The 23,043-nt window shown below is 41.6% G+C and overlaps 1 protein-coding gene across 10 annotated transcripts in view; it reads left to right on the forward strand.

Moving 5' to 3' along the window:
• Positions 1–2,601: 2,601 nt before the first annotated feature.
• LOC309636007 (zinc finger protein 717-like) overlaps positions 2,602–23,043 on the forward strand; it is a 29,077-nt gene continuing 8,635 nt past the window's right edge. For 5 of the 10 annotated variants that reach the window (XR_014249166.1, XM_082408001.1, XM_082408000.1 and 2 more), the window contains exons 1-4: positions 2,602–2,693; positions 6,034–6,092; positions 19,515–19,641; positions 19,893–19,985. Coding sequence is in view for 9 of the 10 variants with exons in the window: in XM_082408001.1 (XP_082264127.1) it covers positions 6,078–6,092; positions 19,515–19,641; positions 19,893–19,985 (235 nt within the window). In the remaining variant the exon portion in view is untranslated. Of the gene's footprint in view, positions 2,694–6,033; positions 6,093–7,112; positions 7,275–19,170; positions 19,220–19,514; positions 19,642–19,892; positions 19,986–23,043 lie in introns of those variants that run through there. The other 5 variants (XM_082407996.1, XM_082407995.1, XM_082407997.1 and 2 more) reach the window with 5 other exon arrangements.

Here is a 23,043-nt window from a genome sequence, read left to right on the forward strand (position 1 = left end):
GTCCCTGCCGACCTCAAGCGGGTAGGCCAACACCATGACCACCCAACATCCAGGGTATTTCGGGTCCCGGCCCCTCGGGCCAAAGTCAAGGCCAATTTCCCCTGTTGGTGGCAAGTGACTACCAGGAGCACGAAGCGGATGGCGCTCTAGATCTGGGGCTCCTGGGTGCGGATGACTGAAGGTGCCTGGGGCTCAACCTCCAGGCCCCTATGTTCCCCGCAAGACCAGAGGAGCCCTGGGTAACCCTGGATGTGGCAGGGGCTACTATCAGCGTCTGATTGACACTGGGGCTACTTATTCAGCTCTGACCTCCTTCTCTGGTCCCACTCGCCGTTCCTCGATCCTCCTAACAGGGATAGACGGACAACCCTCTTATGGCCATTTTACACCTCACTTACCCTGTTCTCTTGAAAATACTTTATTCACACACTCTTTCCTAGTCCTCCTGGCCTGTCCTACACCTCTGTTAGGCTGTGACCTTTTAACAAAACTTAAAAAGCTACTTTATCATTTACACCAGTAAATATGGCCTTAACAGCCACCACGAAGCCTACCCTAGCTAAAGTCCCACCCCATCCCCAAGTTGTCCCTATCAGAACCACAATTTTTGGTTCCAACTCTCAAATATTAAGCAAGACTGCAAAAAACTCAAGACACCTGAGGATTATGACATAGGGTGGAAACTTACTATTCCTTCTTTCAACTGGGCTTATAACTTTTCCTCTCATCCCTCAAAGGTTGCTTGCCTCTCTCCTTTAGCTGGAATGACTTTAGCTACTACCTGTGAGGGCATAGAACATTCCCACACCCATTTAGGAAAACCCTACTTCAACATCACTTTAGACGTCTGCCTAGCCCCTACAAATCGCACCTATTTCCTTTGAGGATCCAATGCCTATTTATGCCTTCCAGCCAACTGGACGGGGACCTGTACCCTTGCATACATTATTCCTAATCTTACACTTATAAATGACAGCATCCCACTTCCCTTACACTCTCGATCACGTAAACAAAAGCGGGCAGCCCTCACTGTAATATCAGTCCTAGAGATGACCACTGGGATAGAGACAGGCTCAGCTGGACTTTTAAACTTTATTTTCACTGCCTGACAGCTCTTTCTGGAACTCACACAACAGATTGCCTACTCAGCAGCTCAAATTAACACTCTACAAGAACAAATAAATTCTCTAGCAGGCGTGGTTTTACAGAATAGGAGAGCTTTATACTTATCAACGGCTAAACAAGGTGGGACCTGTGCAATGTTAAAGGAGGATTGCTGGGTTTTTTTGTCAACCAATTGGGCAAAATTCAAACTAAACTTTGGAATATTATCGAAAAGAGCTAAAGGGTTTTATATGAAGGGAGCCTCAAAGGGATTCGACTGGTGGGATTTCAAGACTAATATCTGGTCCTGGTTCTCTTGGCTAACTCCTTTTCTAGGTCCTATAGCAGCCTTCCTACTTCTACAGATCTTTGGGACATGCATTTTTAACCTCCTTGTTAAGTTTGTCTCTTCTAGAATACAACAAATGAACCGCCAGATGGTAAGGTGACAAGAATACCGGCCAGTCAACACCCAGACAACCCTTGAACAAGCCTCCATCACATTCCATGGAGCCCCCACCCCCTCTCTAGGAGTACTCTGACAGAGAGCAGGCATCAGGAACCCAGGGCCCCTACGACGCCCCTGCCTCTTCTCCTAACAAAAAGGGTTCCTGAACACCTGAGAAAGAGTTAGGCAGATAGGTAGACATGAGCAGGGTGTCCAACAGGGCCAAAGGATTAGCCCTATAAATAAAGAGAGGGGGAAATTTGGTGCTCCGAGGACAAAGAACAAGATAAACTCAAAGGGCCAGCATTGCCAGAACAAAGAGTTACAGGACTCTTATCACTCTGTCACATTGCGACCATTGCAATGTCCCAGAGCCCTCCCAAGCAGCATGCCCTGTCCCTTTCCTAACCACACTGCCTGCCTTGAACTCCTCTTGTGGCACTTACAGGCACGCATAGACCTACGTGTAATAAAATTTTCTATGTCACGTTTCCTTGTGGTCTTTGTTGACGGTGGTTCACCATTGCGCACACTGAGGATATACATTTAAACTGTTAATTTAACAAAGTCACAACAGTCGCAATTATGGTTTAAGTACTTTAATAAGGACAGACATTGTGATATTTCACGATTCATGCTGTAGTATGCAACTGTTAAAAAAAAAAAAAAAAAAGGACGTGGGTTCCATAACCGCAATGCCGTTATAGGAAATAAAAACATTAAAGCTAACTTATAGTATCATCGGATTCTCGGCCCTCATAAGAATTTCCCCATTCGTCCCACAACATCTCTTTCAGCTTCTTAAACTAGGACTTAATAACAAACCAGAATTCCACGTGGTTGCACGTGGGTCGAGACACGGTCTCATCCATCACATCCGGGGCTCAGGGCAGCAAGACCCATTACCCCTCGATACACAAAACGTCCCCCGACGGCGCCTACGGACGGAGACGCGTGTGGGACACGCACTCTCGCCACGCAAGGACGCGTTCCCGCAGGAGCCACTTGGAGGGAGCCTTCCGGGTTTCTCCTGCGCGTGTGCGGCCCCGCCCACCTCATCCTCTTCCGCCCGGAACTTCCGGACCCCACTGCGCTACGGCAGCTGCGCCCGCGCGCTGGTTAGGATTCTGGGTACCCGAAGGTGGGTGCAAGGGTGGAAGGCGGCTGCGGCGCGGGGACGCAGGGCAGGGCGGGGGTACTGCTCCACTCGGTGGGAGAGTAAAGGTTGGCGGCTGTGAGCGGCGCGGCCTGAGGCGCAGGTGCGAGCCGCGGCCTGGGCAGGGGCCGGGAGGCGATTGTGGCCTCAGGACCCGCTGGTCCGGGGCTGGAAAGGGCCGGCTCAGGCCGTGCTTCGAGTGTTGCTTGGTCAGAAGACGGTGCACTGCGGACAGCCGGGCGCCCGCCTCCGGAGGCTTCTCGACCTGGGGGTGGAGTCCAAGGTGACTGTGAGGCCGGGGCGGGTCTGCAGACCACGCGAGCGAGCGTGGGAGGGCTGCGGGCTGCGTGCACTGTCCAGCTGTGCCGCCGAAGCAAGCCTCCCGGGCGATGTCATTAATCTCTGTGACATTCGTTTTGCTCGCCTGTGACGCGAGCGCCTTAAGGACTAGCGAGTTGCCCCTGATTCCCGGAGAAATCAGTGTGAAGTGCGTGAGGAGTCTTACTTCGTGGTAGTTGTTAGTGGGGTCTCTCGGAGTCTTTTCAGCAGGTGAAGTGTCAGGTCCCCTCCTGCGCTGTGTAGCCTGCTGAGCACTCCAGGTTTCGTTTACAGTTTACACAAGAGCTAGTTTCTAGAGACCGTGAGTGCCAGGGGGGATCACTGGGCTCTGAATGACTGACCCCTTTTATTTGGAACAAGGTAGTTTGGAACAAGGTAGCATGAAGGGGAGGCGCCGTATGAACGAAAGACAACCCCTGAAACCTGAACCCGCTTATTAGCGCTTCAGAGAAGAGGCAGAAGAGTCACAGAAAGGAGAAGATTCTAGCTTTGCATGGCCAAGCAATTATTGATGCTTCTGCCCAGACTGAACGAGATATGGGTGACACTGCTTCCTCCCGAAGTTGTCAAAGACTGGGTGATAATGGAAGGTCTCAGTCGACTTTCAGAAGGAGACCTGAGCTAGGCTGAGAGGGGTAGGCAGAGGCCAAAAGAAATGTTACTTACGGGAGAGGTCCCGAGGGTGTGGTCTGGGGTGGAGGGATAACCTGTCAGAGCTGAGAGAATCTGTCTATGGTGCTCCCTAAATATTCCCATTCCTTCATTCTACCCCCACTGTTTCTGTTATCTGAACTCTCTCAAGCCTATTATACCGTCAAGTTTGGTATCTGGAGGTATGCTGATGCTCGCTCTTCCTAGCAGTTCTTTCTGTTAGTTCAGGAAGGGTTTGTCAGGGTATGTCTGTCTTATGAGAAAGATTGGGGAGTGAGCGGGGTGTGGGTGGAGGAGAGGAAAAAGGATTTGAGGACATGAGTGATGTGCCAGGCTCACGTGATTTTTTGTATACATCAGGCATCTTGACTTTTGGATAATATTATCCACTCTGCCACCATTAAGTCAAACACGTTTACTTTTGACACCATTTTTGAGAAATGCAGTCAACTTAACAAATAATTTTTAGAAGACCTTGACTTAAACATGCCTATCTTATTTTCCCTAATTCTTTCTGTGGACTAAGTGAGCTCCGGGGACTAATAATACAAGTGTTTCCCACTTAACATCAGAAATCTGTTCTTGATAATCATAAATTCCACAGCACAATAACAGAAGCCTATTTCCCACTGTTTAAACTAGGAAAATTAGAGTGAATCACACTTCACTCTAATTGGCTCCAAACTGATTTTTAAAAAATGTAAATAAAACACAGCATATGCCTCCATAAAATTAACAGACTCGTGTTATGATGTAAAAAAGTTAAAACATAGTTTTCTGGTCTGCACACAATTGCTTTCTAAAATTCACGCGGTCTCTTAGTTGCAACAACCTTACTGAGGTCCATCCAGGTGACATTTGTTTTCCTTTCAGAAGTTCTACATGTGGTTGTGAAGTTCTATTGATTGTATTTCAGCATGTAATGTAAGACTTTTTTCCCCAGGTAATTTTGTTAAAAACATTGAGTTTGGGGACTTAGACATATCATTTAGCATTTGCTCAGTAATGAACCAACCCAAATTTACTGACTTAAAAAAAACCAACAACAACAAAAAACATTGGGGGCTTCCCTGGTGGCGCAGTGGTTGAGAATCTGCCTGCCAATGCAGGGGACACAGATTCCAGCCCTGGTCCGGGAAGATCCCACATGCCGTGGAGCAGCTAAGCCCGTGTGCCACAACTACTGAGCCCACGTGTCACAACTACTGAAGCCCGTGCGCCTAGAGCTTGTGCTCTGCAACAAAGAGAAGCCACCACAATGAGAAGCCTGTGCACTGCAACGAAGCGTAGCCCCCGCTCACCGCAACTAGAGAAAGCCCGTGCGCAGCAACAAAGACCCAATGTGGCCAAAAATAAATAAATAAATAAATAAATATATTAAAAAAAGATTTGCTCAAAGTTTAGCATCTTGGGTTTTTTAAAATTTTTGTTTTGTTTTTACTTTTTAAAATTTTATTGGCACATAGTTGATTTACAATGTTGTGTTAGTTTCTGCTGTACAGCAAAGTGAATCAGTTTATACATATACATATATCCACTCTTTTTTAGATTCTGTTCCCGTATAGGTCATTACAGAGTATTGAGTAGAGTTCCCTGTGCTTTCAGTAGGTTCTTATTAGCTGTCTCTTTTATATATAGTAGTATGTATATGTCAATCCCAATCTCCCAATTTATTCCTCCCCCACTCCTTTTCCCCTTGGTAACTGTAAGTTTGTTTTCTACATCTATGACTCTATTTGTGTATTGTAAATAGGTTCATTTGTACCATTTTTTTAGATTCTACATATAAGCAATTATCATATGATATTTGTCTTTGACTTACTTCACTCAGTATGACAATCTCTAGGTCTGTGGTTCAGCATTTTGGGGCTAGGTTTAGTTGGTCAGTTCCTATGTTAGTGTTGTCTGGTTCACAAATGAAGCTGTAGTCATCTGGTGCCCTGACTGAGGTTGTTTGATTTCAGATGACTTCATTTACTTTTTTGGTGGTTTGTGCTGGCTGTTGGCTAAACCACGTGTCCCTAACAGGCTAGCCCCAGAAGGCAAGCTGTAGTGGAAAAGTGCTTTTCATCTGTGTTTGCATCATATGTCCTTTTTTTTTTTTAATATTTTTTTCGGAGTATAATTGCTTTACAATGTTGTGTTAGTTTCTGCTGTATCCTATGTCCTTTTAACCAAAGCAAGTCAAATGGCAGAGCCCACATCAGTTGTAGGGAACTTCACAGGGAAATAAATACGGAGAAGCAGCCATTGTGTAAATAAAGCAACAACCATTATTTAAATAAGCATTTTTAAAAATTTAAATTGATGCCCCTCCATTCACCTTCTCTCCCAGCTCTCTTTCCAGAGTCCTCTGTGTGTTTCTAAGAACAGCAGGAAATGAATACATCTCTGGTGAGTTGTTTTTTTTCCTCAACTTGTTTTATATTTTACTATATGAGCTTTATGAGGGTTCTTAAAGTAAAATGGAAAAGTAAAAATAAGATTCAGCTTCAGGGCAATACACATAAACAAGATAAAGGTGGCATGTGGATATAGTCAGGTAATATGACCTTAGAGTCGTCCAAGGTGAGTGCAATGGCAAAAACACAGATACAGCTGTTCCCTGATCAGAATGGACCCTTAGAAGAAAGCATGCTACATTCCCTTGAGACATGAGAACTTGCATGCACAGAAGTCTGAACAGTGTCTTAATTGGTCACATAGATGATGGAGTGGACAGTGTTTCACTGCCAGTCTGGAAATAAACACTTCATGCATTCTGCAGTGGTGACACTTACCTAGTGCTGAAGCAAAACTTGCTTAATACGGTTTTTCTGGAGTTGCTAAAATAGTGTGGTCCCAGACAGCTTTTGGAAGGCCCTACTTGATGCATGGATAAAATGTGGAATGTCTGGAGGATTGAACTGACTGCAGGTCTTTTAAATAACTCATTTCTCTCAGCTAGTCTATGTATGCAGGTTGTATAGCAGACTGTTCAAGGTTATATTTTCTGGCAAATGTTTCCACTGCTCTTTTGCAGCTTAACCTACTCAACATGGTCTTAATTCATTTCTTCTCACGCTCACCAATAACCTAAATTATAGTTAGGTTCAATGAATATGTTGTAGTCTTTGCCTTACTTGAACCTTCTGCCATATTGAAGCTACTGTCCATGATCTCCTGGAAATTCTTGTCCATTAGCTTCTATTGTGCCCTCTCTGATGGTTTATTCCCGAATTCTTCTGTCTTTTTCTTTTGCTCCTGAACGTTGCTCATCCAAGTGTTCAAACCTGGGCCCCATTCTTCACACTCTGCAGTTCTCCTTGACCTGTTTGGCCCTCTGTGATTTGACAGTCCTGTTTCTCTCCAGCTTGGACCTCTTCCCGACCTTTAGACCATAGGTTCAGCTCCTTGTTGAATGCTTTCTTGTAGATATGCAGAAGGTACCTCAAGCTCAACAAATCCAAAATGAAAACCACATTCTTCTTTCTTCCGTTACATATGATACTACTTTCATCCAGCCAGTGACTCAAACCACCGAAATGGGATTTCTCCTGGACCCCTCCCTTTCTCTCAGCTTTAATCTCATCTAAGGTAAAGTCCTGCTACTTCTGTTTGTTCCTTTAATTTCATCTGATGTCTGCATTGTTGCTCACTAACAAACGCAGTAACTTTCTTTTATACGTTGGAATTGTCATCCTTGGCAAAACCTGAAGGATGTGTTTGCTGTGATCTGGTTAGATTCCCCTCGAGCTGTGCTGCTGGCCAGCATGTGTGGTGACAGCCTTAGGAGTCCAGTGGGAGAAAGAATTCAGGAGTTATTCAGACATATTTGAACAAGGGTCAGGACAAAGTTACACAAAGTCTAAAAACAAGAGTTACAGATTTTTGTAATTTTTAACTTTCATTTATATAAATTTGTCAGTGATTCTATCGCTTTTATTACGATATAATTGTGTATTGCTAGTTCAAAAACGACCTTTTTCCAAACCCTGTTAAAGACTATTTAATTCTTCTGCTATTTCAGTTAATCACTTAAAAATGAGTAGGGAGAAGTGAATGTGTGCATTATTCATAACTATGACTATGGAGCAGAACTCTCCTAATTGTTGGTTAATTTTTTTTATTGTGATAAAATATACATAAGCTAATATTGGCAATTTCACCATTTTTAAGAGTACAATTCAGTACTCGTAGTACATTTAGTTTATTCACACTGTTGTGTAATCATCACCACTAAGAATATCCAGATTCATCCTCCCCAGATAAAACTTTACTCGGGACTTCCCTGGTGGCACAGTGGTTAAGAATCTGCCTGCCAATGCAGGAGACACAGGTTCAATCCCTGGTCCAGGAAGATCCCACATGCCACGGAGCAACTAAGCCCATGCGCCATAACTACTGAAGCCCGCATGCTGCAACTACTGAAGCCTGAGCACCTTCTCGTGTGCTCTGCAACAGGAGAAGCCACTGCAGTGAGAAGCCCGTGCTCTGCAACAGAGAGTAGCCACCACTCACCGCAACTAGAGAAAGCCCGCACGCAGCACTGAAGACCCAACGCAGCCAAAAACAAAAAAACTTTACTCATTAAACCCTAACTCCCTATTCTCCCCTCTCCCAGCCCCTGGCAGCAACCACTCTAATCTCTGTCTCTATGAAGTTGACAGCTCTAAGAACCTCATATAAGTGGAATCATGCAGTATCTGTCCTTAAATGACTGACTTATTTCACCTAGTGTAGTGTCTTCAAGGTTTATCCATATTGTAGCAGGTCAAAATTCACTTCCTTATAAAGTCTCAATAATATTACCATTATATGTATGTCCACGTTTTATTTATCCATTAATCCATCAGTGGTTTCATGGGTTACTTTAAGCTTTAGGCTATAAAGGATAACGCTGTTATGACCGTGTGTGTAGACATTATCTTTTCTAGTTCCCGCTTTTACTTTGTTTCTTATACACCCAGAAGTAAAGTTGTAGGATCACATTGTAATTGTGTATTTAATTTTTTCAGGAATCACCATGTTGTCTTCCATGGTGGCTGCACTATTTTACATTCCCACCAGCAGTGCACAAGGTTTCCAGTTTCTTCATATTCTTGCCAACACTTGTTCTTTCCTGTTTTGTTCTGTTTTTTAAATAATAGCCATCCTAACGGGCATAAGATGATATCTCATTGTGCTTTCGATTTGCTTTTCTCTAATGACTGGCGATGTTGAGCATGTTTTTATGTGTGTATGGGCCATTTGTATATCCTCTTTGCACATTTTTTAAATAGACCTTTATTTTTTATAGCAGTGTTAGGTTCCCAGCAAAATTGAGCAGCAGGTGCAGTGATTTCCAGTGTACTCTCTGCCCGCGCACGCTGCCTCCCCATTGTCAGGATCGGGCATTCATTTGTTACCATTCACGAAGCTACACAGACATATCCTTATTACCCAAAGTCCTTGGTTTACATTATAATTCACTCTTGGTACTGTACTTTTCATGTGTTTGGACAAATTTGTAATGATATGTATTCACCATTATAGTCATACAGAGTGGTTTTATTGCCCTAAGAATCCTCTGTGCTCTTTCTGTTCATCCTTCTGTAATCCATAGCCCTTGGCAACCACTGGTATTTTTACTATCTGCATAGTTTTGCCTATTATAGAATGTCATATAGTTAGAATCATGTTATGTAGGTTTTTTAGATTGGCTTCTTTCACTTGTTAACATGCTTTTAAGTTTCCTCTGTGTCTTTTCATGACTTGATAGCTCATTTATTTTTAGCACTGAATAATATTACATTTCCTGGATGTACCGCAGTTTATCCACTCATCTACTGAAGGACATTTTGGTTGCTTCCAAGTTTGGCAGTTGATGAGTAAAGCTATTACAAACATCCGTGTACTGGTTTTATGTGGACATATGTTTTCAGTTCCTTTGGATAAATACCAGAAGCGCAGTTGCTGGATCATGTGTTAAAAGTGTGTGTTTAATTTTGAAGACAGTACCAAACTGTCTTCTAGAGTGGCTCTACCATTTTGGTACTTTGTTATGGCAGCCCTATCAAATTAATACACTACTTCATTCCACTGCTTTTTTATTGGTTACTATAAGGCTTACAATATGAGTCTTTATCAGAATATACTAGAGGAGCAGTGCATTACTTCGCATAAAATGTAGAGACCTTTGAGTAGTAGTATTCCATTTGCAACCCCTATCATTTGTACTTTTGTCTTTATACATGTGTATTTACATATTGAGTCTACATACATTATGAGTCTCCTGTATGTTATTATAATTTTCCTTTAAACAATCATATCTATTTTAAAGGAATTAAGAGAAGAAATATATATATATATAATCCTTTATATTTACCCACACATTTACCATTTCCAATGATCCTGATTCTTTCCTATGGATTCAGGTTAACATCTGGTATCTTTTTCTTTCATCCTGGAGAATGTCCTTTAGCATTTTTAGTGCTATCTTCTGATGATGAATTAGCTTAGTTTTTCTTTATCTGAAAATGTCTTTATTTCATCTTTATTTTTAGCATAGTTTCACTGGATAGAATTACGGCTTGAAGGATGTTTCTGTTCAGCATATTAAAGATGTTTCCCACGGTTTCTGATGAGAAGTCATCTATCATTCATGTGCAGATGTACCTGAATGTGATCTTTTCCTTTGGCTGCTTTCGAGATCTTCTCTTTACCTTTGGATACTGGCAGTGTGACTGGTGTGCCTAGAGTAGTTTTCTTTTTTTATAAATTTATTTATTTATTTATTTTTAGCTGCGTTGGGTCTCCGTTGCTGCGCATGGGCTTTCTCTAGTTGCGGCAAGTGGGGGCTGCTCTTCGTTGTGCGCGGGCATCTCATTGCAGCGGCTTCTCTTGTTGTGGAGCATGGGCTCTAGGCACGTGGACTTCAGTAGTTGTGGCACATGGGCTCAGTAGTTGTGGCGCACGGGCTTAGCTGCTCTGCGGCATGTGGGATCTTCCTGGACCAGGGCTTGAACCCGTGTCCCCTGCATTGGCAGGCAGATTCTTAAGCACTGTGCCACAAGGGAAGTCCCTAGAGTAGTTTTCTTTGAATCTAAGCTGATCATGGGTCATTGAGCTGCTTCAATCTGTAAATTCATGTCTTTCACAAAATTTGGGAAGGTTTTAGCCACTGTTTCTAAAAATACATATTATGTTCCATTCTTTCTCTCTCCTTTCTGTCTGGTGCTACAATTACATATATGTTAGACTGTTTTCTAAATTGCTTCTTAGCCTCTTTTCATTTTTCTTCATTTTTTTTCTCTCTTAAAAAGATGAAATATCTATTGATCTATCTTTAAGTTCATTGGCTTTCTTTTGCTGTTTCCAATCCAATGTTCAGCTCATCAGAAAGTGTTTCATTTTTGTTACTGTAGTTTGTAGCTCTGCAATTTCCATTTAATTGTTTTTCTAGTTTGTTTTTCTGTACTGATATTGCCCCCCCCAATACATTATTTTTTATATTCCTTTAAGTACTTGAACGTATTTATGGATGGGTTAACAATGTTTCTGCTATGTGCAGCATCTGGGATACCTTGGGATTAGTTTCTAGTGATTATTTTTTGCGTTTTTTGTTTTTCTCCTTGAGTATGTGTCACATTTTCTTGTTACTTTACATATGTTGAGATTCTGAATTATGTACTAAACATTGTAAATCATATGTTACAAGAGATTTGGGATCCTGTTATATTTCTCTAAAGAGTGATTTTGTTCTACAAGGCAGTTAACTTGGCTGGATTCAAATTCTAAACTTCATTTCTTATAGTGACCAGCAGCTGACTCTTCATTCATTTCCTTCAGCTTTGAGAGGCTGCTTTCTTGTTGAGCCCTCTGAGGTCTTCCACATATGTGTAGTTTAGCAGTCAGCCAACAACTGTGGTTGGTTTTGTGTGGAAATTTGGTACATTATGTTCTTTTGCTGCTTCTCTCCCAGAGCTACCCCCCCACCCCCACTGAGTTTTCCAGTTTTGTTGGCAGCCCTAAACTATGCCCTCTGACACCTAAGCTAGTAAAGCTTCAGCTTTCAGTTTCTTGATCTATTTGCAGATTGAAGATTGCCCTCTGGTAAAATGCCATAAACTTGCAAAGTAGTTTGTCCTTCAATGGATTATTCAAATCTAGTTTCTGCCTACTTTTAGTTGTTCTCCAGTGCCTTTAGGTGATTGTGTTATAAATTTTGTCCAGCTTTTTTTTTTTTTTTAAAGACAGTGAAATAGAAAGTCTTTATTTATTTATTTACTTATTTATTTATTTATGGCTGTGTTGGGTCCTCGCCTCCACGTGAGGGCCCCCTCCAGCCGCGGCAAGCGGGGGCCACCCCTCACCGCGGTGCGCGGGCCTCTCACTATCGCGGCCTCTCCTGTTTCGGAGCACAGGCTCCAGACGCACAGGCTCAGCAACTGTGGCTCACGGACCTAGTTGTTCCGTGGCATGTGGGATCCTCCCAGACCAGGGCTCGAACCCGTGTCCCGTGCATTGGCAGGCAGACTCCCAACCACTGTGCCACCAGGGAAGCCCCTGTCCAGCTTTTATAATAGTTTCCTGCACATTGTTAGTCTGGTCAAGCTACTTTGCCATTAACATACAAGCCATGCTACATTTATGATGTTTATATTTTTAAATCTATCTTCACTAGTTTATCTGGCCTGTCTTTATCGTAGGGTCATTTTCTCTCCACTGGACTATTGTTCAGCTCTCTTAAGTCTCCCAATCTTACTACTATCCCAACTCAGTTCTTTCTTCCATGGGAATAATTCATCCACGATAAGGGTCAGTAAATTATGGCATACAGGTCAGGTGTGGCTATTACCTATTTTTGTGTGACCTATGAGCTTGTTTTTTGGCTTATTACACTTCTTTTTAGCAGTTACTGTAAGGTTTGTGCTATTCATCTTTAATTTATCATAGTCTACTTTAAAATAAGATACCATTTATATAAGAACCTTAAAACAGTATACTTCAAAAGTTTTCTCCTCCCAGCTTCTGTGATACCGTTGGCATACCTTTTACTCCCACATGCATTCTTTTGTTTTGGCTGCGTTAGGACTTCGTTGCTGTGCACCAGCTTTCTCTAGTTGCAGTGAGCGGTGTCTACTCTTCATTGCAGTGCACAGTCTTCTCATTACAGTGGCTCCTCTTGTTGCAGAGCCTGGGCTCTAGGTGCACGGGCTTCAGTAGTTGCCGCACACGGGCTCAGTAGTTGCAGCACGCAGGCCCTAGGGCATGCGGGCTTTAGTAGTTGTGGCCCACTGGCTCAGTAGTTGTGGCTTGCGGGCTCTAGAGCGCAGGCTCAGTAGTTGTGGTGCACGGGCTTAGTTGTTCCATGGCATGTGGGATCTTCCTGGACCAGGGATTGAACCCGTGTCCCCTGATTGGCAGGCAGATTTTTAAGTACTGCGCCACTAGGGAAGTCCCCCACATGCATTCTTATTTTGCTTCATATGGTCAATTACCTTTTAAAGGAGTTTGAACATAAAAACAATATATATTATATTATTTCATATTATATTATACAATATATATTACATATTACAATATATATTATATATTTATTAATATATTTACCATTTCGAGTGTTCTTTATTCCTTTATATATACCCAGATTTCTATCTGATATCATTTTTCTTCGGATTTTAGGCAATTTGATTATAGTGGTCCTTGTTATAGTTAGTTACCTGATGTATCTTGCTTGTACAAACTTTGGTGGTCCCCAGAGTGCCCTCATGCCCTTTACCAGCTGCAATTTTGGGAGTCCCCATGATCACCCTCAGATTCAGTAATTCACTAGCAGGACTCAACAGAACTTAGAAAAGCCGTTGTGGGCTTCCCTGGTGGTGCAGTGGTTAAGAGTCCACCTGCCAATGCAGGGGACGCAGGTTCGAGCCCTGGCCCGGGAAGATCCCACATGCCGCTGAGCAACTAAGCCCATGCGCCACAACTACTGAGCCTGCGCTCTAGAGCCCACGAGCTACAACTACTGAAGCCTGTGCTCCGCAACAAGAGAAGCCACTGCAATGAGAAGCCTGCGTACTGCAACAAAGAGTAGCCCCCGCTCTCAGCAACTAGAGAAAACTCCCATGCAGCAGCGAAGACCCAATGCAGCCAAAGATTAAATAAATGAGTAAATAAATAAATTTTTAAAAAAAGCTGTTGTACTCATGTTTATGGTTTTGTACAGTGAAAGGATGCAGATTAAAATCAGTTAAGGGATCAGGCACATAAAGCAGGGTCCAGGAGTCTTCACGTGCAAGGTTCCAATAACCTGCCAGTGGAGCCACGTGGACAGTGCCTTTTTCTCCCAGCAACAAGGTTTGACGGTGTGCATGGAATGTTGAGAAGTAGGGAAGCTTACTTGAGCCTTGATATCCAGCTTGTATTGGGGCTCTGTCATGTAGACATGGTTGACCGTCTGTGTGGCTGACCTTAATCTCTAGTCCCTCCATAGACTGAGCTCATAAAATGTGCTGATAACAAGGCCTCCCACCATTAATCACATTTTTAGCATAGGATATCTGTGTGACCCAAAGCTATCAGGTTAAACAAAGATATTTGTATCAGGCAAGACACTTCAGGGCTGATATGTAAGACCTGAAACCATAAAACTCCTAACAGAAAAAAGCTTCTACATTAGACTTGGCAATATTTTTTTGGATATGGCACCAGATGCACAAGAAACAAAAGCAAAAATAAACAAGTAGGAGTACATCATACTAAAAAGCTTTTGTACAGCAAAGAAAGCACTCGACCAAACGAGAAGGGAATCCGTGGGATGAGAAAAATTTGAAAGTCATATATGATAAGAGGTTAATATCCAAAATATAAGGAATTTATTACAACTCATAGGAAAAAATAAAAAACCAAGTCAAAAATGGGCAAAGTACCTGAATAAACATTTTTCCAAAGAAAACATACAGATAGCCAACATGTACATGAAAAGGTGCTCAGTGTCATGAATCATTGGGAAAATGCAAATCAAAACCACAGTGCGATATCACCTCACCCCTGTTTAATGCTAGTATCAAAAAGACAAGAGATCACAAGTGTTGCTGAGGATGTAGTTAAAAGGAAACCTTTTACGCTAGGGTGGGAATTAATTTATACAGCCATTTTAGAAGACATTATGAGATTTTCTCAAATAGGGACTTCCCTAGTGGTCCAATGGCTCAGACTCCGTGCTCTCAATGCAGGGGGCCCAGGTTCAATCCCTGGTCAGGGAACTAGATCCCACATGCCACAACTAAAGATCCCGCATGCCACAGTAAAGATCCTGCACACGGCAACAAAGATCCCTTGTGCTGCAACTAAGACCCGGCACAGCCAAATAGATGATAGATAGATAGATAGATAGATAGATAGATAGGAAGAAAGAAACAATAAGAAACCTTAAAAATAGAACTACTCTGTGATCCAGGAAATCTGCTTCTGGGAATATTTCTGACGGAAATGAAATCAGTGTCTCAAAGAAATATCTTAACACCCGTGTTCCTTGCAGTATTACAACAGCCAAGACACAGAAATAACCTAAGTGTCAGTAATCAGATGAATGGATAAAGCAAATGTGGTATATATATCTAGGGGAATGTTATTTATCCATTAAAAAGAAAGATATTCTGCCATTTGCAACAACATAGATGAACCTGAGGGCATTATGCTAAGTGAAATAAGCCAAACAGTGAAAGGCTACTTTATGGTATCACTTAACTGTGGAAGGAAAAATAAAAAAAGTTGAGTTCATGAAAACAGTAGAATGGTGGTTGTCGGGATGGGGGAAATGGTAAAGGTTGGTGAAAGGGTACAAACTTCTAATTATAAGATGAATAAATTATGAGGAACTAATGTACAGTATGGTGACTATGAGACAATAGTTTATAATGCTTTATTGTTTAGTGGCAATTTGCCACGAGAATTGATCTTAAGTGTTCTCATACATACACACAAAGAGGGTAACTGTGAGGTGATGGATGTGTTAAGTAACTTGATTGTAGTAATCAGGTCATAATGCATACATTTATCAAATCAGCAGGTTATACACTTTAAATATATATAATTTTATTTGTCAATTATACTTCAATAAAAATGGAATAATGTAAGATTAGGTATAAAATTAAAAACTAATAAAATAAAAAATAAATATGCCTTCCTCAGTGGCTGGGCTTCTTTTTTTGATATGCTTCTTGTCGATAGTCTTAAGCAGCCTCTTTAAATCTTAAACTGTCAGTACTTTTTAGTTCAGTTTGGTTGGTTTTTGACAGTACAACCCTAAAAAATGTAGTTGGATTTATATCTTTATTTCAGCTAGCTTGAGCTTTGTGAGACATACCTTTCTGTGTGTTTTTTTTTTTTTTTTTTTTGGTATTCATGTATCTATATATTTTTTAGACTGTAAGTTTTTGTTTTTTCTTAAGTATTTCATCCTTAGTCTGTGCCATTTTGTGCAACAGAAGGGATTTATTGTGGGCCAGCTCAAGCCATTCTTAAGTTTTAACAGTGACTATCATATTCTTCATTTGTTACTTGCCATGCACTTGAGTATAATTACTTTTGATTCCTAAAGTATTTCTCATTGTATTTTTTTCTGTAAGAACTGAAAGAGGTAACTTTTTCTGCCTTAACACAATAAAAGCAAAAGAAATGTTTTGAGAGTTTTCCTACTCTACAAGACCCCAAATTTCTAGCTTCTGCTTATTTTCTTTCATCCCTCCTTGGAATCTTTTTTTTTTTTTTTTCCTCCCCTTAGCTCATCATTTTCCTATATTGCTTTATCAGAAGCGGTGACTAGTAGTTGAGATTTACTATTAACATTTTGATTTCCTGCCTCTTTTTCTAAGATTTTAAGTCCATCAGGTAAACATTATTTGATTTAAGAAGTATGACTCATGTGGCTTAAGTAACAGTAAGTATATAACTACCAGTTATCTTAAGTAACACCATGGTCCATTATAACACCATCCTCACAGTTTCTCTGCACTACTTGTTGCCATTGGTGGTGGTGTTTTTTTGTTTGGTTTGGTGCCAGTTCAGTTACCAGTTCGGTCAGGAAGAAAGGTTTCTTTCTCAGTGCTATTACCTGTCCTTCATGGGTCAGCTTTAGTTTTGTTCCTTTCAGCATCATGCAGCATCCCGGACAGAGGAGTATTTCTTTCTGTAATATTGCTGAGGATGAACATGGTAAAGGGGAAATACGGTGATCATTGTGTGACTCTTAAATAGATTCTGTTTAGGAGTGATGCTTCCATTGACATGTCATTGGTCAAAGCAAGACAGGTGGAGAATTACAAATCTGTTTATGTGAGTTCCAGCGCAAGGGGATATATACATCCTTTTACAGAGAAAGGCACTGCAAGGAGTGCTATGAACTGAATTATATTCCCCCCAAATATATATGCTGTAGCCTTAACTCCCAATGCATTTAATCAAGTTTAAATGAGGTCGTAGGGTGGGGCCATTACTCCAATAGAATTAGTGGCCCTATAAGAAAAGGAAGAGAGAGATCTCTTCCTTCCTTCTCCCTCCCTCCCTGCCATGTATGGACTCAGCAGAAATGCAGCCATCTGCAAGCCAGGAATGGAGCCCTTACCAGGAAATGAATTGGCTGGCACCTTGATCTTAGACTTCCCTTCCTGTAGAATTGTAAGAAAAGAGTTTTCTGTTGTTTAAGCCACCCAGTCTATGGCACTGAATTTAGCTGGATAGAAATATAACCTACCGCATGTTTATTCTTAATTTTCCACATGAACTTTTAAATCAGCTTGCCATGATGTGTACTACTCATTCCCATCGGTGAACATGGTATGTCTTTTCATTTGTTTAGTTCTTTTTTGTATCCTTCAGGGTTCCCCCCCCTCATAAATTCTGTACATTATTTTGTTAAATGTATTGCTAGGTGTTTTGTCGTCTTGTTATTGTGGTTGTGTGAGTATCCTCATGTATATGAAAGTTTATATAAAAGCCTTATATTAGTTATATAAGCTACTAATTTATTAAATCTTCCTATGTGGAGTACTTGGATGTCATGTGAGTCTCTTCAGTATGAATTATATGGAAACCATCATCATTTTCACTGCTGTTTTCTCTCTTTAGTTGTGTTGACTGACACTACTAGTACAGTGTTAATAACTATGGTGATGAAGCATCCTTGCTCTGCATGTTTCCCCATAAGTGTGATGGCTGGCTTTCACTTGTGGCTAAGACATACACATTTATCATGTTAAGGAAAAATCCCGTGAATCCTCTTTTAAGTTTTTTTATTACAAATGAGAAGGTATTTTTATAGATGTCTACTTAGCATCTATGTGGATGATCTAGAATTTTCTCCACCGAACTACAAATATGATGAACCGTATTAATAGATTTCTTAATATTGAGGCTTTCTCTATTCCTAGAATAATTAAAAATTTCTTCTCCATTGTCACGGTCTGTTTTTCTTTCTCTGTCAGTAAATATCAGTGTTTCCTAAAACGCCATACTTGTTCATTTTCTCCTTTCAATCTCTTAGGTTGTCTTTGAGCAATTTTATTCACTCCGATGGCTTCAGCTACCACTAAAATATTGCTGTTTCCTAAATCCTTTTCTTCATCTTGTATCTCTCTCCTGAGCTCAAGAGCATATATCCATTTGCCAGTTGCACATTTTCACATATTTGACCACAGAAATTTCAAACTTCAAACATGCTATGTCCAAGATCTGTGTCTGTTTTGCAAATCCTATTCTTTGTCCTTACCCCAATATCAGTTTATAGTGCTAGTATCTACCAGCTTGTAATGCAGACAGCCTGGTAGTAAAACTTTCCCTTCACCTTCTCAGAGCAAATGAGTACCAAATTCTTTTTCTTTTTCTTTTTTTTCTGTTTTGGAATTAGTCCCCTGTTCTGTATTCATCTTCCTCTGTTACCTCAGTATAGTTGGTCATTTCTCCCTCTGTTTATTCTCCTCTGATTCTCCCTTAAGCCCTTCTCCATTCTCCTACTGGACAATGAGTGTTAAAGGGCACATCTGGTTATGTAGCTTACCTCTCATTATCAGCCCCTCATTATTCACTCCCTGTTGTTTAGGAAGTGGGTCATGTTCACTCTCGGGTAGACATAAGCAATTCCTTAGGTAATAAGAAAATTCTAGGATGCATGTGTACATACTTTTTTTAAAAAATGGTGAGCACGTAAGGTTTTTTATTGATGGAGTTAGGTCATATATTTAAATGCAGGGTAACTTTATAATCAGTTCCTTGAATACCTTTACTATCTTTATCTCTTATCTCAGCCCAGGAGCACCCACCTGGATGTGGTGCTGCTTGTACTTCCATTAAAGTGGCATCTGTTCTTTATGCCCTCTCAGCTTGACTTCTGCTCTTGCCTCATATTCATGAGAACATGTGGTTCACACTGAACAGCCGACATGTTTAGCTCTTCAGTGAAGTGCAACCTGACAGTACAAAGTACAACTGTTCTTTTTCTCCCTTGATACCCCAGGCTACCTTAAACATGTGTGTAACCTGGTTCATCTAACACATTATTCCAGGTAAGTGTTTGTACTTATGTCTCCATACCAGCTCATATGCTCCTTGTATCCTTGGCAATGAGGACCATTCCAGATTTATAAGGGAAACTATGATAGTACTTTGAAGAACTACTAAATTAACACAGATGTAGGGTATTTCTACTATGATTTCTCTTTATCCCACAATATAGAGTACAAAGCGTGGTATGGTATATCCTGTGTAAGATAAAACACACACATAAGAATGAATTCCTAGACTTCCTTTTCTTTTGACCCAGGCTGATGCCTTGAATTGAGGAAAAATGTACCATTACAGGGGTTGGTGTCATTTGAGGATGTGGCTGTGAACTTCACCTGGGAGGAGTGGCAGGACCTGGATGATGCTCAGAGGACCCTATACAGAGATGTCATGCTGGAGACCTACAGTAGCCTGGTGTCACTGGGTGAGCAAAACTCCCCTAGTAACTGCCAAGTGCAAGCACTTTTTTCTTCATTGGTAAATGTACAGTTGTTTGTGAAATGAAATGCTACTTAGGTTTAAGATTCCGGGCCAGGAAGAACGTGTGTTCACCCCTCCAGAGGTTCAGACTGGCCCTTCATTGCACGACTGTTGAAGCTGTGCTGTTGGCATTTTTCAAGAGCCCATGAAACTTAAACAGTTTGGCAAAAGTCCTACATTATTTCTCATCAACAGGGCATTGCATTACCAAACCTGAGGTGATCATCAAGTTGGAGCAAGGAGCAGCACCATGGACTGTAAAAGAAACCCCAGACCAGGGTTTCCCAGGTCAGTCAGTGCATATGAGCAGGGAGGCTGGGAAGAGGAGAGCACAGCAGATGTTGGCCATGCTGAGCTATTTTTCACCAGTGGTTTTCTCCAAGTTCATACCTTGGGACAGACTTTAGTCTGCATGTATCAGACTCATGCATTATTCAGTCTCCAAATATGGCTCTCACATGTAAACCTCCCCCTTTTTGTTAATTGCTGAATATTTTCTTAGGCTTACCAAAAACTGGTGCCCACCTGCCTCCTCTTGGAATTTTTTCTTGGTTAGTCACTGTCCCTAGATTCTCAGTAGGCCGTCTTTTTTGTTTTTTAAAAAATATTTATTTATTTATTTTTTGGCTGCGTTGGATCTTAGTTGCAGCACGTGGGATCTTCGATTTGTTGTAGTGCACGGGCTTCTCTCTAGGTGAGGCGCACAGGCTTAGTTGCCCCACAGCATGTGGGATCTTAGTTCCCCGACCAGGGGTTGAACCGGCGTCCCCTGCATTGCAAGAAGGACTCTTAACCACTGGACCACCAGGGAAGTCCCAGTAGGCCTCTTTTTTTTTTTTTTTTTTTAATTTTTATGTATTTATTTATTTATTTATGGCTGTGTTGGGTCTTCGTTTCTGTGCGAGGGCTTTCTCTAGTTGCGGCGAGCGGGGGCCACTCTTCATCACGGTGCGTGGGCCTCTCATTATCGCGGCCTCTCTTGTTGCGGAGCACAGGCTCCAGACGCGCAGGCTCAGTAATTGTGGCTCACGGGCCTAGTTGATCCGCGGCATGTGGGATCTTCCCAGACCAGGGCTCGAACCCGTGTCCCCTGCATTGGCAGGCAGATTCTCAACCACTGCGCCACCAGGGAAGCCCCCAGTAGGCCTCTTTTTGTTCATTCTCAGAGACTGTTTTCTTTTGGGCATTTAGTCATACATTCATTTATTCTTTTAACATGTTAATTGGGAAGTTTTACACACTGGTAAATTTTGTAAATGTGTGGATTACAGCAGTAATCAAAGAAATGTCTTTTTTTAAATTAATTAATTAATTAATTTTTATTTCTGGCTGCATTGGGTCTTTGTTGCTGCATGCGGGCTTTCTCTAGCTGTGGTGAGCAGGGCCTACTCTTCGTTGTGGTGCATGGGCTTCTCATTGCGATGGCTTCTCTTGTTGCGGAGCACAGGCTCTAGGCACGCAGGCTTCAGTAGTTGTGGCTCACGGGCTCTAGAGTGCAGGCTCAGTAGCTGTGGCACATGGGCTTAGTTGCTCTGCGGCATGTGGGATCTTCCTGGACCAGGGATCGAACCCGTGTCCCCTGCATTGGCAGGTGGATTCTTAACAACTGTGCCACCAGGGAAGTCTCGAAATGTCCTTTTTATATAGAGCTTATATTTTGTTGAAAGAGAAAAATGAAACAAATATACATGTTTAGTAGTGAAATCAGAGCCACAAAAGTGTTAAACAAGGATGAGAGAGAGGAAAATAAGAGTATAGTGTTTCCAGAAGGGTGTTAAGAAGGCACATTTAGGGGAGATTAAGTGTTTATGTTGGTAGAGCTTACGTTTGAGATGACTGCATTCCATTTTGACATGGAACATATGCGTGCATGTAAAATCTGGAGTAGAAGATGGACATCACTGCTGGAGATGCAAATTAGGAAATCATTAACTCAAGACTGGTAGGAGTAGAGGAGGTGGGCTACGGACCTATTAAGACCATGAGAGAAGTGGTCCAGGTACAGGTCTCATAAATCATGACATCAGAAACCATGAGGCTGAGAAGGACCCAGAAAACTGTTCACCGTGGAAAGCGGTGGCCTGTGACATGGGAGGAGAAACTAGAGACTGTGGGTCCAAGGCCAGTGAAACCAAGAATTTCGTACTTTAGGAGTGGAGTTTGAAATTAACATTTTTAACTTTCTCTTGTGAAGATCATTGTTTTAAAAAAATAAAAAAAGAATGAGAAGTGTACATGGGACTCCAGTTTCAATATAACTAAGGGACAGCTGAAACTGTAAAATACAGTAAAGTTAATATCTGCAGAAGCAGTGAATTATCAAGTAGAGTCACTTGCACCATGAAGTGAGGTGAAAATGCCTAGGCTGTTGGTCTCAGAAGCACCCAGAAAAAGCTTTTCGAAGATGGTGGGCACAGGCTGGGTTGCAGAACCTAAATCCTTCAGACCAGCAGGGAGGAGTTGCACAAAGTGATGAATTAGAGTTTCGTGAACTTGTAAGGGTTCTGAGAAGCCAAGGGTATAGTGTTAAGTTAGGAATTTGCAGAAAGCTCCCTTGTCTAGCGTGGAAAAAAAGATTAAGCCTTTGAAAAACCCATAGGTGCCTATAGCTGTTCCCCAGGGAGAAGTAAAAACTAAACAAACATAGGTGTAAAGTTCTTGTCTTTAAGCAGTATTCTTATTTAGGTGACGCAAGTGGCCCTCTCCCATATCCTGTAAGTAGCTTATCCAGGAAAATCATGCCATCTTCAAAGCTGAGCGATCAGAAAAGGGCTAGCCCAAGTTACCCACAATTATAAGAAGAAAGGTAGAGATAATGAATGGAAAACCAATGGTAGATGAAAAGCTGTCAGCTGAAATCTACATTTAGACAGTAAGTAAATATTTTGACCTAATACTTCCTCATTGAAAAGAATTTAAAAGAAAAGAAAAAAACTTAAGCAAAACCAAACAAAAACAAAAAACCCAATGATTTGACATTAGAAAATGTATCAATGAAGTTTCTTACATTAATTCATTAGGGAGAAAAATCACATACTTATAAAATCAGTACCCATTATTGATTTTTAAAAATATTTATTTATTTATTTTTGGCTGCGTTGGATCTTTGTTGCTGAGCGCGGGCTTTCTCTAGTTGTGGTGAGCGGGGGCTATTCTTCGTTGCGGTACGTGGGCTTCTCACTGTGGTGGCTTCTCTTTGTTATAGAGCACGGGCTCTAGGCATGTGGGCTTCATAGCTGTGGCATGCAGGCTCAGTAGTTGTAGCTCACAGGCTCTAGAACGCAGGCTCAGTAGTTGGGGTGCACAACACGTGGGATCTTAGTTGCTCTGTGGCATGTGGGATCTT

The sequence above is a fragment of the Balaenoptera borealis genome (assembly GCF_965194805.1).
Source record: "Balaenoptera borealis genome assembly, chromosome: 10".
NCBI classification, from domain to species: Eukaryota; Metazoa; Chordata; class Mammalia; order Artiodactyla; family Balaenopteridae; genus Balaenoptera; species Balaenoptera borealis.